At 46.3% G+C, this 18,567-nt stretch overlaps 1 protein-coding gene across 2 annotated transcripts in view; it reads right to left on the bottom strand.

Moving 5' to 3' along the window:
- Window positions 1-18,567, bottom strand: part of LOC119178511 (coiled-coil domain-containing protein 149) — a 67,642-nt gene that overhangs the window by 18,447 nt on the left and 30,628 nt on the right. For both annotated transcript variants that reach the window (XM_075884735.1, XM_075884718.1), the window contains 3 exons: window positions 6,781-6,853; window positions 4,969-5,035; window positions 4,077-4,209 (listed from right to left, as the gene is read on the bottom strand). In XM_075884735.1, coding sequence (XP_075740850.1) covers window positions 4,077-4,209; window positions 4,969-5,035; window positions 6,781-6,853 — 273 coding nt within the window. The remainder of the gene's footprint in view (window positions 1-4,076; window positions 4,210-4,968; window positions 5,036-6,780; window positions 6,854-18,567) is intronic.

The following is an 18,567-nucleotide window of genomic DNA, read 5'->3' on the forward strand; positions in this document are numbered from 1 at the left end:
CTTCAGGTCGCCTCGCACGATGGAGCCCGAGACTTCAAGAATATGACATTACTGTCATTTACAAGTCCGGCAAGAAACACTCCGACCCCGACTGTCTCTCTCGTGCGCCTGTCGACCAACTATTACCCGACGACCCGGATGTCGACTACTTCTTGGGAACGATAACTACCGACGACTTCGCTGAATGACAGCGGGCCGACCCGGAACTTAAGGCCCCAATAGAATACCTCGAAGGCAGGACCGCCGAAGTCCCGAAGGTGTTCAAGCGCGCACTTGCATCGTTCTTCCTGCGAAACGGTCTTCTACAAAAGAAAAACTTTTCACCGCTTCGAGCTAAGTACCTCCTTGTGGTGCCTTCAGCTCTGCGACCAGAACTCCTGCACGCCCTGCACGACGATCCGACGACGGCAGGGCACCTCGGTGTTTCTCGCACGCTCGCGAGGATACAAGAAAGGTACTACTGGCCACGTCTTACCACCGACGTCACTCGTTATGTGAGGACTTGCCGGGACTGTCAGCAATGCAAGACACCGCCGACAAGGCCAGCGGGACTTCTGCAGCCAATTGAAACACCTTGCCGACCTTTCCAGCAGATTGGTATGGACCTACTGGGGCCGTTCCCGACGTCGGCTTTCAGAAACAAGTGGATCGTGGTAGCTACCGACTACCTCACCCGCTATGCCGAGACAAAAGCCCTGCCCAAAGGCCGTGCATCCGAGGTAGCTAAGTTCTTCGTCGAGAATATCGTCCTACGTCACGGTGCCCCGGATGTCCTCATCACCGACAGAGGAACGGCATTTACTGCCGACTTAACTCAAGTGATCTTGGCATACAGCCAGACAAACCACCGCCGGACGACAGCGTACCACCCACAGACCAACGGCCTCACCGAGCGGCTTTACAAGACAATTGCCGACATGCTGTCAATGTACGTCGATGTCGAACACAAGACGTGGGACGCCATTCTTCCGTATGTGACCTTCGCATACAACACGGCAGTGCAGGAGACAACGCAGATATCTCCATACAAATTGGTCTACGGAAGGAGCCCGGCAACGACGCTCGATGCCATGTTACCCAACGTCACCGACGAAGAAAACCTCGATGTGAGTGAGCACCTTCAACGCGCCGAAGAAGCCCGACAACTCGCGCGTCTCCATATCAAGAATCAACGGACGACCGACAGCCGCTGTTACAATCTTCGACGACGCTTCATGGAATACCAGCCTGGTGAACGTGTTTGGGTGTAGACGCCGAGTCGCCGACGTGGACTAAGTTAAAAGCTTCTGCGATGGTACTTCGGACCGTACAGGGTGGTTCGACGTCTCGGCCCACTTGATTACGAGGTTGTCCCCGACGGCATCACGAACTCTCAACGACGCCGATCGCGACCTGAAGTCGTCCATGTCGCGCGCCTAAAGCCGTTTCATGCGCGTTAACAAACTGAAACAGTGTTTTTTTTTATTGTTATTGTATCGTAATTTATTCATTGTACTTTCTTGCATTATTGTTGTACCTTCATCTTTAGTTAAAGCATCGGGACAATGCCTTTTTCAGAGGGGGGCAATGCCACGTTCCATTTCCCAAGTTTTGTTATTGTCCCAAAACACTACACGATTCTCAGCGCAAACCGCGCCTGCAGTTTTCGAGAAGCTTCCGGACTGTAGTAGATCATTTCGATAAGATCACGCCCACTCTGCGAACGGTACAGATTATTCTGGAACCTACGCTACCGCCAGCGATAACGCTAGAACATTCGACGGCAAGAGTATAAATGCCGACGCGCTTCGCCGCTTGTCATTAGTTGATCGACGGCCGACGCTCCATTCGCCGCTATCAGTTCAAGACTGCTACTGTAATCGGACTTTCCGTTTACCGGGCACAGGTTCGCCCAAGTAAACAGTTAAATTCCAACGCAAAGTCTCCTGTCTTCGGCCACGTCATGACCCCGTCACAATACACAGTCGATCCTCGATAATTCAAGCTCGAAGGGGCCCGAAAATTTGTTTGCATTAAAGGAAGTTCGAATTAATGAAAGCTAAATGAACGGAGGGCTCACCATGTAGTGGCACATGTGCATTGAGCTAACACACGAAGGGGAAGTTTCAGAAAATTTACATTTATTCACAAATCACAGGACATCCATCATTAATTGAAGTAATCAATGATGCGCATCTGCACACGTTTGCCTTACAGTGAGTCAATCAATTTGGCACGCAGTTTGTAATGTACTTCTACTTCGGCTTCAGCATTCTCGTGGCAAGAGAAGTTGCGCGCGACAATGTCTAGCGCCAACACTTTCTAGAGATGACGGCAATAACTGCGTCTCTGCTAATACTCTCTACACCACAGCCAAAGTGTGGCCAGCACATGATGAGAAAAGAGGAGCGCCTCAACACGGAAAGAAGCAGATCAGCATTTGAGAGAGAATCAACACTCCATGGCAGCTTTTTTTTTTTGTTTTTTTCGTGAGCATTGTTGAAAGGAGAAGCCTCTATATGGCAGAATGGAAAAGGGGGAAGCGTGGCCCCTGCACGTGAGAGAGAGCCAACCCTCCGTGGCAGCTTTTTCTTTTTCTCTCTTTCTGTTTGCACACGGTGTTGAAAGGAGAAGGGCCTTTATGTGGCAGGAACGGAAAATGGAGAAGCGTGGCACAGGCGCGTCGCAGATCGGCATTTGAGAGAGAACATTCCACCACAGCCTTTCCTATCCTTTTCTTTTCCTTTGCGTGCAGCGTTGAGGAGTCGGAGGTGTTGCCGCGGGATTGGGCGTCGTGCTGAGAGCATTTTCAGAGCGCGTTATGTTCAAATTAACCGTCGCAAGAGCTTGCACGTACGAATTACAGGGCACTTTCGCCCAATGGAATACACATAGCTTTGACGGGACCTCAGCGTGAATTCAAATTAACCGGAAGTTTGAATTAAGCGTGCTCAAATTAATGAGATTCGACAGTACTATGAATTTCTACCGATTCTGCCCAAGTCAAATTTCGTTGCAGTTAGTTTTTAATGAGATATAATTGCCACAATATGAGCAGCAATTACACTGCCACACACCTCTTCATACTGGAATGCACTTTGCGACTACTATTATTTTATGATAGGAATGTGACCTGCGATAATTTTGAGTGAACATGACAGGGTTGCTGTCTATCCAGCCTTGTTCTCCTGAAATGCACAAACACCGGGTGTTCTTTGGTTTCCTTTCACTATCTTCCTGCCTTTCTTTCCTCTCTTCCTCCCCCATCACTGTCATGAGCTCGAAGAGTGGTGTCTCTCACGAAGTTATAGAGAGCCTGTGCTTTAATTGCCTCATTGCAGTTGGCCAGTCATTGCTCATTTCACATGTTTCTTAACCAATTCTAGCAGGTGTCAAGTTGATAGGAATACATGATACACTGTACTCTGTGTGTATTCTTTTATAGTTAATCTAATTAATTGGAGTCATGTGTACAAACGAAAAATCAGAGAGAGGAACAAATGTGTCGAAATTCATGAAAGTTTTCTGAAAGCTAGCAAAGCTCAAACAAGACTGACAGGTATGAGAACCTGTAGATTATAGCTAACCCAATTTTTGGGATGCTAGTTTCATGACAGACTTAAGGAAGAATGCAAGCATATGCAAAGTACTGGACAGTGAAACGATTTATTGTAGTATAAGGGTGGGGCACAATAAAATTTTTGCACACACACACAGCACAAGGCAAATGTAGAGACAATAAAAACTTGTCAACACTGTCACAACTTTGCGCCATACAAGAGTACAGTAGACTCCGTTTAACCAAAACTCTCTTAAATGAAATTGCTGCTTAAATGGGACAGCTGCCACTAATATTTTTGGTTTCCTACTTGGATATTGTACCCCTGTTTATCTCTCAGTAAACGAAACTCCTCTTAAAGGAAACACATTTTTCTGGTCCATTCAGGTTTCGTTTAAAATGAGTCTACTGTACTTTGGTAGAGTACAAAGGACCGATGTTTCAGGGACACATGTGGGACCTTTCCTTTCGGTAAAGTGTGCCTTCCTAATAAATCTGTCTCGACTAGCACCTCAAGATCTCTAGTTAACAAACTCACTTGTTGGCCTTTCGTTGGTGGTTGAGTGCCAGGGTTCGGTCGTTGACAGCCTCTAGCAGAAGGGCCACCAGGTTACGCAGGTCGGCCCCCGCTGTGCTGAGGTCCAGCGAGCTGTCCTGAAGCAGCTGCTGCACTGCATGACGCAGGGCAGTGACAAGCATGGCGAGTCAATGTAGTCATCAGTGAAAGAAAATGGTAAAAAAAATATTTATATTCTTAACATCAGACCAACACCCAGTTGTGTTAGTGTCATGTTGCCCTGTTAATACAGTTTGATGCATAGTAAAAGATATTTCCCTGCACGAATAAGTTGTGACTTTTCGTAGAGTTTCCCTGATAGATCTACCTTCAATGAACTTGGGATTGAAAACTGAGCTGATTGGTTTGCACTTATTTGACCAACCCAAATTCACTTTCCAGGCATAGACAGCAGCTAGCTAAAGAAATAATTCAAGCATTTCACATTAAATAAAAAGCAAAAACAAAACAGATTCGATCAGTCACCGATATGGCCTTGGTCCCTGATAGACATGATAACTTGTCAGCACATGTGGCAAGCTGAAATGAGAAGTAGTATGCACAAGTACAATTAAGAGGCATGAGCCAAATCTGTTCCACATCCTTTCCAGTGTGTCTCATGTGATCCAATCACTTTCCTCGTTTTTTTGTACAAAAACCAGTCGATTGTCAAAGCGTGTGCCGCGTACTCCTTGTCCTGCTTTTGCCCGTGAGTGGTAACTAGCCTTCAATGTCATACTTTCAAGCCTATACACCATGCAGGTGTTTAGTAGACACAAAAGCCAGCACCAAAGAGAGAGAAATCATTTCACCGCAAGAAACTTTGCAGAATGCATGCACAACAACAGAATCAGAAGTGAGTCAAAGTGCTCACTCTGTTTGCTCGAAACCCCGGCCAGGGCTGCTGTGCTGGCGCGACCACGATTCTTCTCCACCAAGCTCTGTTGCCACAGGAAATGAAAAATGTGCACAATTGAACTAAGAGCACTAAGGTAATATTCAAACGCATCTTGACTTGCAAAACCTTGATTGTTTCTATCAGCTGAACAAGAGGGCATGACTGTAAATATGCTAGAAGTCCGTGTAGTGCCTGATGTTAAGAAACACCCGATGACCGAAATTAGGAGAACCTTTGACCATGACGAGCTTCATTATCATATTGTCGCTCTAGCACGTGAAACCACAGGCACTGTTATCTTTAGCACTGTAAACATGGCTCAGATGTGTCAACATAAACTGACAATAACTACTAAGTACCCTCTAAATTTATTTTGGAAATACCGTACAAACATTAATGTGTTTTAATTTGCATATTAAACAGTACTACTGAAGGCTGATGAAAACTAAAGTGCGAGCCAGAAATAAAGACATTGGACATTGCCAATATCTAATATTGCAGCAATACACTTCATATACAGTAGACTCTCTCATTAAACGAAATATGAAGGGATCAGGAAAATATTTAACAGGAGTTTGATTTACTGAGAGTGTACTGAATATATATATATATGTATATATATATATATGGGGGGGTTGATAGCATGGGGGTTGATGAAGCAATACCCGGTGTTTCCCGAATCAACAAACCAATGTTACATACAGAAAAAAAGATGATATTTCATGTGATAGCTGTACAACAACATTATAAGATTATAAATACCAGACACTGTACAATTGCACAAACAACATTGTCTGAGCTTCTACTTTTTCCTATTTACTACAAGATTAAGGACACAAATGGTTGGATCTACTCGATCAAGCTCTAGCTCATCAGTTCTCAGCCATGGATAATTTGGAGACCCGTTGGGAACCAGCAGGAGTGATGAGGGACCTCTTGCAGTAACAGAAAAGTCGGGGGGAGGGGATTACAAGTTAACACAACATAAAGCGTGAAATAGATGCCTCTATTTCTCACCGGAAAAGAATGCTGAAACTGAAGTGTCATGCAAATGCGAAGGGTTGCATGTTCTGCAGCCACATTTAACCTGTTGCTAGCTAACTTTCCTTAACAAACACGCAATCCTAGAAAAAGTATGCTTGGGTGAATATATATAATGGAAAATAACTTTCTCTAACCAATAACTTTGCAGTCATCTTATGAGGAAAGGAAAACGTAAGTCAGCTCGCCTGCAATGATGGAATGTTATGCGGTGAAGAATAAAAAAAAAAGTCTGAAGGAGTTTGTTAAAATGTGGCTTTCAAGAGTGCTTTTTTTTTTCTTTTTTTCCTTTTTGAGGATGACTTTGCTGGATTCTTGTAGATGGCTCCACCAACCCTCATTTGAGATCTACTGATCTAGTTCTATTCTATACGGGAGCTGCCAACTTAGCAGTTCAGTCATAATGCTGATTTACCTCGACTCCGTTCTTCAGGCGTTAAATAAATTTGTGAGTTAAATTTGTAAGTGATTTATTTCCAATAACATATCACATCTGTAAATGCAATAGTCTGCTATACAATAAGTACACAAAACCCATCATCTTACTGCTAACTTGAAGAAAACTTCAATTGCTCAGAAATTGGGAAAGACAAAAACATGAAAAAGAAATCATTCATGAAAAGATTAGAAGCTGCAAGCAGTAAGGCTAGACAAGTTTATTCATTGTGCATGCTTCCCATGGTAGCTGACCAACCATAGGGTCAAATATTCTTTTAGCAATTATTTTTAACTACCTAAAAAACCCACCTTGAATTTGTTCAGTGATGCTGTGAGCAAGGACTTCTCCTCCTGGGCAAGCTGCAGTCGCTCGTGCATGTACCTGAGGTAAACAAAGTGGGGCTGAAGCCGCTGCACTGAGAATTAGCTTGGACAATTCTATTTAATCAGTCACCCTTAATTCTAGGGGTTTTTTAAAAAAGAAAAATTTGTAATGATGCAGTGGTGGCAACCAGACAGACTTTCACCGCTGATAATTAGAAAGTAAAAAAAAAAGAGGGTGAAGCTTACACTTAACAGCACTAGGCTTAAAACAGCAAGGCTGGACGATTCTGAAGACTTATCTTGTTGCTTGTAAGGCTATTTATAGGTTTCAGCTCGGTGATTAAAAGTTGCTTCTACGTTGATTCTCGGTGCAAAGAGGCTCGAGTTAGAACGACACAGATACTCCCGAGACAGAAACTAGCACCGAAACCAAGCGTTCACACCTCTCATCGCACCAGCCATTGCCTTTTCTGTTCCCTAGTACTCCCTCATTGTACGCATTTGGCTAACTGGCTTCACTTCGTAGCCATTTGTTGGGCTAACTGTTGCCTCCTTCATTTTTAATGCACAAATGGTGAGTAGCATAATTTATCGAATTTTTGTTGCTCGTACCTGTTCATGATGATGGCAGCTTTTGACAGGCCAAACAAATTATGACTAGCTTAAATAGCTTCACTGTCAAAAGCACTACAGAAGGATGTGCTGGTCCAGGATTCGTAATCTAGTTTATTATCCGTGACTGCTACTCATTTTGCCATTAAGAGTGCCCATGCACAATCATTGTTAAATGAATCATTAAACAGAATTTACGATTGGTGTGTAGCATATGACATGCAAATTAACTTTGAAAAATCAGTCTGCATGAATGTCAAAACAAAGCAATCACTGTCACAATTTACTTACGAAATTGGGAGTACAGAAATTCAGCGAGCAATGAAGATGAAGTACTTAGGCGTTACTATCACCCATAACTTAAGCTGGAGTGAGGATGTTGCCAACATTTGTAGATCAGCTCAGCGAAAACTGGGAATGATTCAATGCAAATTAAAACAGGCATCTCCTGATATAAAGCTTAAGGTTTACACTACGGTTGCTCGACCCACCCTGGAGTGCGCGGGTATAGTGTGGGACCCGCACTGACTAACTCTAATAAATCAGATAGAGTGAGTGCAACATCTTGCTGCACGCTTTATTTTCTTGAAGTACCGAAGGACTGAATCAGTCACTGCATTGATTATAAGGTAAACTTTCCAAGTTTAGCTTCACACAAAAAAATAGCAAGACTAAAGATTTTTCATCAACTGTATCATGGCATGCTAAACATCGATCCCACACTCTACTTGCGGGCTCCAGGCAGAATATCACCTTGATCCTACCATCCTTATGTTGTGTGACCCTACGTATCCAGAGTTGATGCCTGCAAGCATTCTTTTTTGGTGAAGCTGCTGGAATAAACTAAGCCTGCAAATATTTGATGACGTGCTTTAACTCTAAAGTTTTGATGAAAAAGGGCAGTCAATCGGTGTATAACATTGAAATTTCTTTATGTATAACTGCAGTGCTATTGTTTTGTATAATTTTTTTGTTCGCATTGTGTATACCTGTGTGTGTTGGTTTTTTAGTTTTCGTTGTGCTGTTCGTGCTATGCTGTCTGTATAATCGTATACTGTTTGCATTTACTTTTTATGTATTGTAAACTGTCCCACCCTGTAACAGTTCGATAGGGCTAACAGTATTCAAAATAAAAATAAATAAATAAATTGTGGCTTGAAGTAAGACCCCAATTGTAACTCCTTAAAGGGCCAGTAAACAAGCTCTGAATTTGTTCCTCTACATCTCCCAAACAAGCTCGACAACTCGTTCAACAAGCCCCGGCTATAACGGTTTATGATACTTCATAACGTTGCTTCACGATATCACAGCACTGCGCGCCTTCAAAACATTCCCTTTAAAAAAAAGTTCCTTTGCCTCTCTCTTCTAGCACCCATCCAATGCTCCTCATACGTGAAGTGACGCAATGTTCCCTGTGGGCAGCTTTTTGCAGCACCAACTTCGTCGATTTTGTCCTCTGCACTGCCAAACGGCACCTTGGCCCTGAGCTGAGATGGTTTTGGTTGCACATGCTCCGCACTTTTTCACCACTCCGCCCTGACACGAGCAACACGTGAAGGAAGCCTTGCCCAGCCGGTGTCAGCAACTGCCAATGACGCAATCACTGACATCGGTGTTACTGTGCTGAAGTGGGCGTAGTGACTACAGTTGGCCACGCCTGTCCCTCTTCGCTGCACAGAAAGGCGAGATGGCTGAGCGAGAAAATAAAACCAGCTGGAGCGGCTTTCTCTACACCCTTTAACTTCCTCATCACAGAACTCACTGGCAAAACTTTTTGCAATAATGTTTTAACGTCATACGAATGCACAGTTATCATTTCATCACAGGTTTTGAACTGCACAGTTTAATTGAGGGGACGCAGACAGCAGAAGGATGTTACTGAGAAAATCCATCTCCCGTTGCACACAACGCTGTCTAGAAGTAGTACTTATTCTTGAGCGGCATTAAAACTAAAAGCTAGATAGACAGATAGTTAACTTTATTCGGGTCCGGAAGAATCTTCACCCCGTTTTTATAGGGGCAAGACTGCGGGTCGCTTTCACGTTGGGACAGGAAGGCCAAGCCTCACCGCCGCATCAAGGGCCTTCTGGACAGCCCGGAGTTGGTCAAACCAGTCATGGCTCGTGAGGAAAGCAGAGAAGGCTTCCTGCGTCAAGCCGTGGATTGTGTGGTGCTGCAAAGAGGGGCACGCCCAGAGCATGTGCTTAAAGTCGCTAAGCGCCCCACAGTCGGGACACAGAGGGGAGACCTCCGTGTACCTATTGAAGACGGAGAGTGTGGGATACGGCTTTGTCTGCAGAAGCCTGAAAGTCATGGCCTGGGGCCTCGTGAGATTTCGATGTGGCAAGGGGAAAGCCCTACAGCTCATCTGGTAGTGGCTAGTGATCTCGTTAAAGGTGGAGAGAATGTCCCTGAAGCGGGGTGGGTCAGCTTCCGAAAGGGCCGGACCAAGCCTGTCGCCGGTCCCACCCGGCGCACCGGCTTCCCAGTGCCCGGTACGGCCGGCAAGACCTCGCGCCTGGGCATGGGCCAACTCATTGACGTTGGCCAACCCCCCTACCTCGGCGCCTTCGTGCACCAGGAACCACGTAATGACGTGATGAGTCAGCACCTTACCCTCAAGTGCCCTAGCAACTTCCTCACAAACAACCCCAGCTGAGAAAGCTCGAAAAGCTGATGTCGAGTTGGTAAATATCTCTTCTCTGTCCGACCTGAGGATTGCCAGTGCAATGGCCAGTTGCTCTGCCTTACAAGCCGACGACATGCTGATTGACGCGGCTGATAACACGCGTCCCTTTAGGTCCACAACGTTAGCAACAAAGAGATTGGAGTCACCTTTGTACTGGGCAGCGTCTACAAAACACGACTCTGCCTCATGCGCATGCGCGTACCGCAGAAGCGCGAGCCGTCCTCCTACCAGCGTTGAAAGTTGGATGCACGTTCCTTGGAATAGGGCAGACTGTAATAGCCTGTCGCACACTATCCAAAAGCTGACTGGTCCTATCCTTTAAATTCGTCGGACTGAGCCCAACCTTAGTCAGGATTCCCCTTCCAGCCGTCATAGACGAGAGTTTGGAAATACGTGCGCTCTGCTGAGTTTCAATCACTTCTTCCAATGTGTTGTGTATGCCAAGTCTTGCTAGGTTTTTTGTGCGTGTGTGCATGGGAGTCCGAGGACTCTCTTAATACACTTGCTCATTAGAGTGTTCAGCTTGTTAATCTCGTTTTTCTGCCATCTGTGCATGGGAGTAACATAATTCACATGACTCATGAGGAATGCATGAAATAGCCTGAGTAGATTATCTTCTCTAAGCCCCCCTTTTTTATTGGAAACCCTTGCAATGAGTCTGAGTACTCCTTCAGCATGCCCTGTAAGCTTATCTATAGTACGCCCGTGCTGACCGTTAGCTTCAATAATCATGCCTAGCACTCGGAAAGAATGAATCCTGGGGATCTCGCACTTGGATGAAGTTCGTACCCTGATATATGTCCCCTTGGGAGGACTCCACCCTCTAGTCTTCGGTCTCCTCTTAGTGGGACGATATAGGAGCAACTCTGATTAAGAAGGTGGGAGACGGAGGACCATCTGACTGACGTGTTTCTCGACGCAATGCACTGCCGCTTGCAGTGCTTCTTCAATGCTGCCGTCCGACCCATGCATGTATTCAGAAAGAATTCTAAGTCCGTTTCTTTATTCAAAATACTTTGTACATTCAGTAAAATAATTCTTAGCTATGAGCCCGCCGTACCAGGTGATTTTATGCCACTTCTGTAAACCTTGCGACTACCATTCAAACAGCTCTTTACGGTGATAGGTGTTAGACCACTGACGTGAAACTGCTGCACAGCAGTTCAAGGGTAGCTTGTAGCTCAGAGTGGATCGAAAGATCACTGGCATGTCTCGCGGAGGCAAGTCAACGTACGGTCTGTTGCCCACTCTTCATTCACTAATGGTCCCAGCGGAGTCATGATAAGCAGCAACGCCTAAGAGACTCCTCACATGGAGTGAAAGTAGAAGTGCAGGCCTGAGCGATGGACTTTTTGTATGATGCATTACCATTAAGGCAAGCTAAAGGTGTGTTTAGAAAAAGTGGTTAACAATTTACAGTACTTGGTACTGTACTCTGGGAGAGTGTAAAGACGTCCCTTGAGCCTCACATCCCGCCGCGGTGGTCTAGTGGCTAAGGTACTCGGCTGCTGACCCACAGGTCGCAGGTTTGATTCTCGGCAGCGGCGGCTGCATTTCCGATGGAGGCCGAAATGTTGTAGGCCCATGTGCTCAGATTTGGGTGCACGTTAAAGAACCCCAGGTGGTCGAAATTTCCGGAGCCCTCCACTATGGCGTCTCTCATAATCATATGGTGGTTTTGGGATGTTAAACCCCACAAGTCAATTAAATCAATCAACCCGTGAGCGTCGCACTTCATACCAGATGCCAAGTACTTGTGGACAAAGAGATGCCATGGCTGTAAAACACGTGTTTCCGAAGGCTTGGCTTACCCATCTAAGAGGCACAGGCTGGGCATTGAAGGCAATGTGCATTTGGTAAGCAAGAGGTTGGAACTAGGAGGTGAATGATTGCAGGCGCAGAGACACTTTAGCCGCAGGACACGGGTACTTAGAGATTTTCCTCACCTATCCAAGAGGCACAGGCTGGGCGTCTAAGGAAATGCAGGCTTAGTAAGCAAGAGGCTGGAGCCAGAGGGCAAATCTTTGTGGATGCGGATACACCATGCCGAGCATGACTTTGCCCAACCTAGAGGCACAGGCCGAATGTGGAGGCACCCAGCCAGCGAATGGTCGAGAGTGCCGCAAGCGGACGGGAAGTGGCGCGCAGGGTGAAGAGAGAGCGAACAGCGAGAGACATACTGGGGGCTTCGGTTGCTAGGAACGTGCACACCTGCAGCTGTTGCTATGGTAGAGGGCAATGAACGGATCCCAGCGGTACCTGACGTAGCCCGACTAAGACATGCATTCACATTTAAAACGCTGATGCATTTCATATGTGTTGTTCCCATTAGGCAAATACAATGACTAATGAATGTATCTGACGAATCCAGCTGTTACATTACACAAAAGCAGTATCACTACAGGAAAAGCATGGTCCTTAGAAGAATGTCTTTGGCTTCTGCAATTAACTCTCTTAAAGGCCAACTGCAACGAAATCCCACACACCTCAAGAAGCCGATTTATACGCAGTCTAGCAGGACTGCTCTTCAGTCTAGCAGGATTTCATCTTCAAAACGCAAGTAGTTACCTAAGAAAAAGAACTCTGTAACAACAAAATTTTTTATACCGATACTAGAAAAAAGATGACGCCATTACAGCTGACCGGAAGTCACATAGACAGCAGCACGATGGAAAGACCAATGCAGGAGAATAGCCTGCTCTGTGTGGCTATGCGCTCTGAAGTATTCGCTTCGCAACCGCATTCCAGCATTCTTTCTTTAGATGGTAAGAAAAAAAAAGCTACATAGACAAGCACTAAAAAGGATACAAGATCGGAAAAGTTCGTTAAAGCGAGTGTCTAAATAACAGCTGCTTGCTTCACACCTCCGTCCCATCCTTCTGTCTTGGAGGACTGGCTTGTTCACAATTAACAATATACTGCTGCTTTACGCTTCGTATATTCTCGCTTTGTTCATAAACGAAGGGCGATAAGACACCATTGTTCTCATTACCGATGCTCAGTTTGATACACTCTCATGTCTGCTGAAAGCATCTCTGAATTTCTATAAACACTTGTCTGACTGCGCCCCAAGCACTCACATAAAACCTTGTCACGTGCTAACCCTAAATCACCACAACACACCGCTTCGTCTTGCCACTTTCCTCAACCACGCCGAACTCCCCTTTTTCCCGCATACGCGACACCCCCAACTCCCGGTCCCAATAATGATGATGGTGCCATCATGTAGTGCGCTCTCTCGGCCAAGTCCCGATGATGATGATGCCGTCACGTAACGCCCTCTCTCGGCCACCTTCACAGGTTTCCCCCCTCTTGAAATGTGAAGCCACCACTACACATTGCCTTCAGCTCCATCGTAGAGTGTCAGCTGATCTGCGTGTCTTACACCGTGGCGATGACCCGTTTTGGGGTCCACTAGAACAAAGTCATTCTGTCCTACACGTCTCTCTGCCCAAAAGGGACCGGAACGCCAGGTGCGAGCTCCGAGGAGAAGCCCTTGGTGACATCGCTGAGGGAGTGGCTTTCGAGCAGAACAAGATCAACCTCCTGTATTGTCAGTGACTGCCTGTGCTGGTCGTAGCGAGTCTTCTGGGCGCGTCACATGTGATTGTGGTGAGCCCTGGAGAAGTCAAGCACCTCCTACAGACACTTGGAGACCTCAGTAGCAAATGCACGGTACGCTGTCGCAGGAGGCTCCGCGTCGTCTCTGGCTTCGGCCTGTGTCCTTGGGGTTCTCAGCTGCTGGCCATAACAGAGGAAGGCCGGTGTGTAGCCCAGGACAGCGCTTTCAGCCATGCGCACGGTCAGGGCAATTTCAGGGATGTGCTGGTCCCAGTCTTTGTGGTTGGAACAATAAGCCCTAAGGCACTGCTTCATAGTGCCATTGTGGCGCTCCACCATTTGCCCGGCAGGGCGGTATGGAGCAGTGTGTCGGTCTTGTATGCCCCAGTGCTCAAGGAGGCCCTTCCACAAGCTGCTTACAAAGGGCTTTCCTTTATCACTTGAAATGGAGACAGGTGTGCCATGCCTGCAAAAAACCTGGATCATGCAGGCCACCACACTCTTGCTGTTTGCTGCCTGTAATCAGAAAAGTTCTGTAATCAGAAATGAACTAGGTGAACTTGTCAATCACCACAAGAAGGTAGTTGTGGCATCGAGGCGTCATAGGCAAGGGCCCAATTATGTCCACGCTAAGCTGTTTTAAGGGGGCAGTGGCCCATTGGCTGCTCATCAGCCCTTCTGGCTTCTGGCGGTGGACTATGGTGCGCTGACAAACCTGGCAGCATCGCACATACTTGGATATGTCCGAGCGCATACCCAGCCACACGAAATTCTGAGAAATGCGCCTAAGGGTCTTAAAAAAGCCGGAGTGGCCGCTAATTGGGTGGTCATGGGACAGTCGCTGGACCAAGTTGCAGAGATGGTTTGGTAGCCAAGGTACTTTCCTGTTCCCCCGGTGCTGTACAAGAAACCCACTCTCTTCCATCTGGATCGTCTCCACCAGGTCTTTGATCAAAGGTTGATCACTGTCAGTGGGCGGAAGCTTCTCTCCCTTCATCACAGTTCATAGTTTTGACAGTATGGGGTCCTGCTCTTGTTCCTGGGCGAGGAGCCCTGCATCATTCAAGACGGTAGTGTCATCCACTTCAGATTCTACGGCAGCTGCCTCAAAGCTGATTTGTGGGCTGGGCTCTGGAACAGCCATGGGGAACAGCATCTCGTGTAGACTCGGGCCTGGAACTTCCTGGTGCTGAAGGGAAGCTCTGCTCAAAGCATCAGCTGGCAAATTTGCAAGACCCCGCCTGTGCTTGATCCTGCAGTTGAAACCTTGCAGCCGCAGAACCCAATGTTTTACACGAGGTGAGGCCTCGTCTGTGGTGAACATCCAGCACAGTGAGGAGTGATCACAGTGTATCTCAAACTCGGTGAACTCAAGGTATGGTTTGAACTTGTCCACTGCCCACACCACAGCTAGACACTCCCATTCTTGCACTGTATAGCGCTGCTCTGCCTCAGTGAGGACCCTGCTAATGAAGCTTATTGGACGCAGTGGAGCATTATTCTCGGCTGCCTGCAGAAGCACTGCTTCAAAGCCGACTACACTGGCGTCTATTTCCACCACGAATGGTCTGTTGAGGTCCGGCCGGTTTACAACGACATCGTCAGCTAGGGACTGCTTAAGTGCTCTAAAAGCTTCCTCTTGATGCAGCTCCCACTGCCAACGTTGGTTTTTCTTAAGGAGTTCTGTGAGTGGACGCACAGTGATAGAAAACTGAAGTATGAACCCTCTGTGATAGACTGCTAGTCCCAGGAAGGCCTGCAGCTGTTTGAGTGTTGTTGGTTGAGGATAGTCCAGCACTGCATGCAATTTTTCCTTGTCAGGCCTACACTGCCCGGGCGATATTTCATGGCCAAGGAACTTCAGGTATTGACAGCACACATGCACCTTCTCTGGGTTAATGGTCAGCTGTGCCGAACTTATCCACTTCAACATTTCTCGAACATACTCAAGATGATCCTCTAGGGTCTCCGAATACACCAGGACATCATCGAGAAACGCCATGGCAAACTGCTGATTGATTCCCTCTAGTAGTCGGTTCATCAGGGTCTGGAACGTGGCAGCCCCTCCAGCAACTCCAAAGGGCATTCTCATGAACTCGAAGGTTCCCCGATGGCAAATGAACGCTGTCTTTGGAATATCCTGCTCTTGAACAGGGATTTGAAAAAAAACCCTGTGAAAGATCAAAACTTGACAACCACCTGGCTCGTCCCAGCTGTGCCAGCAACCAATTAGTTCTGGGCAAGGGGTAGAGGGGCCCCTTAGTGCATGCATTCAGCTGGCGGTAATCCACAACCGTGCAGTAGCCACCTGACTTCTTCTCAACCAGGACTGAAGAACTGGCATGCTGACTTTGGCTAGAGCGGATGAGGTTCTGTGCCAGCAGGTCGTGAATGCAGTTGTCCATGATGGCCTGTTTTTTGGCATTCACTGGTGGCAGTTTGCATCGAACAGGTGGGTTGTCTCCCGTGTCTATGGGATGCTCTGCCAGGGTTGTGCAGCCCGGAGTGGTGGTGAAGATTTCACTAAACTCTTCTAAAACGTGTTTCATGTGTGGGTCTAGGTCCGACGAGTGGCCGGGAATGATCACATTGCAGGCTGCAGTGGCCTCCGGCACACTGGCACACACACTGGCGCACACACTGGCACACGCAGTGGAATTGCCCACAGCAAAAATGCAGCGCAGACTGTCCCCAAAATCATCCACTGCCTCTGGCTGTTCCTGCCCTTTGTTTGACAAAGGGCACAATTCTTTGTGGTTCTGTGCCGACAGTCCAGCCACCAAGTGACATGTGCAGAAAGATGCTTTCACCGTTAGGAAATCCTTACAAAGGACAACATCACAGCACAGGCCAGGAATGCACAAAAACTGTAAGAACTCCAACATTTCACGATGTCTTTTAGGTGTGTAGGATAGGCACAGCAATTATTGTTCACAGTGTGAGAAAATATTTTAAAATGCTGAATAATGGCTTCACCTAGAAATGCACGTTATAACGGGATTTCTTTAATCTCCATTTGGTAGACCATTGTACGCAAGGTTCATTCTTAATCACTTTTAATTCACATCCTAATTACTAAACCACAACTAAACACTGTCTCCCATGCTTTATTCAGCTTACTGATTTATTTGATAGAGCCTAACAAAAGGACGAGCCTCTGAAAAATTGAACCATCTCCCACTAGAGTGAGTAGCATGCGGAACGGTCCATGGGTCGACTTGAAGTTCTGTTCATCACAGACAGCTTGCCTCATCAAAACTCTTCCTTGCGAGTGGATAACTCAATGAATTCACTGCAGTTTCTGTTGTTGTTGCTCATCGTGAACTTATGTTGGAGCAGGCACGCGGGCGTCGCGCGTCTGCAGAATGTCATACCCCATGGTTAAATAGTGCGAGGAGGAAAGGCCACAGCGTCCTACGGCACCCTTTGCACAGGCAAGAATGGGCATACACGTTCAGGCAGTGCTCGGTAGAGCTGTTGCACATGCGTCACTAGGGTGGTCACCCCGCACACCGGATTGCGCTCTGCCATATGCTCCTTCGTATCTGAAATTTCCTGCTGTTCATAGCAAGGGCCTTAAACGTTACTGTTCATACCTTATAGGGTATCATATAGTGTTTATATTCAGCAGCAGTCTCGTGCTAAGGTCATGTGGCATCATATGGTGAAAAGTTTCACACTCCCCACCTTCACTCGCTAACACTCATATACTTATATAATAAAGGGTTCCTGCAATAATTTTTGAACATTATCAGTAAACGCGGCCAATTGGTTATACAGGTTCCCGACAACAGGCGAGCTAAATATTATACACCAGCACGCATCCTGGAATTCACAAGAAGTTATCAAATTCAGCTAGAAATTGATTTTACTTTTCTTCAAAAAATGACAAAGGAAGCTAAAAAATCATTTGTAGGAAGGCCTTGTCAAATTTCACCATGTCTAAATTATAAAGTTCAGCTGAAGATTGCTTTTTAAAATCTTCCCAAATTACGGAAAACGCTCGAAAATTATTTGTAGAAAGCCAACTATGAGCCATTGGCTGATTTCAACATGGTAGGCTCGGTCGTTACAGAGGTCGCTGCGAGAAACCGCAAGTTTTCCACGCGTGCACGCGCGATCTCACTGAAAATTTTGCGTATTCAGAGAAAAAAAAATGCTGAAGCAAAAGAGGTGCACGTGATGTATTTTCTTTACCCCTGTCAACCCTCCCTGCTTAGCTTTTAGCACTTTCGTGTGGACGAGAGAAGAGAAAATTCAGTTGCAGTGTGCAAAAAACCTTCGTGCTGTCACCTGAGGCACCTCCATTTTAATTAACAGAGAGCGGGAAGGGACAGCGTTTAATCCCCTCTTCACCAACCTCACCCGGTAAAACTGCCGGACTTTAAATAAAGTCTATTCATTCAACTTCGCTCGTACTGGACGGATTCTTAAAACTTTGGCGGTGTTGACTTCGTAAGGTGATAAGCAATTTTAGTAAATTCATTCCATGGACTTGAAAAATTGCAGGGCCCTTTTAGAGATACAAAGATATCAAGTATATCGTGGAAATAAACGTGCCGGACATTACAGTGTTCACCGAACAGCACAGTTTTGAAGGAAAAGTAATTGAACGGTTTGGGGTTCAGATATAGCAGATAAAATTAGTGTTTTTCCCTCCACAGATTCACTTTTTCGTACCCTGACTGGCTTAAGCAAAACTTGAGAACACACAATACCCCATGTTTTCTTTTGGTTAATTTACTGTTATAGTCATTAGGCAAGATCACACAGAAACATGTAACTGGAGGACACAATAAGACAAAGCCAGGAACAGGAACAGTAACATTTCAGCCAATGAGAACTTTTTTGACCTACATATTCTCGCAACAGCACGAAAGCTACTTCAAAGTGGAGTTTTGGTTCCATAA

Source organism: Rhipicephalus microplus, chromosome 1 (genome assembly GCF_043290135.1).
Source record: "Rhipicephalus microplus isolate Deutch F79 chromosome 1, USDA_Rmic, whole genome shotgun sequence".
NCBI classification, from domain to species: domain Eukaryota; kingdom Metazoa; phylum Arthropoda; class Arachnida; order Ixodida; family Ixodidae; genus Rhipicephalus; species Rhipicephalus microplus.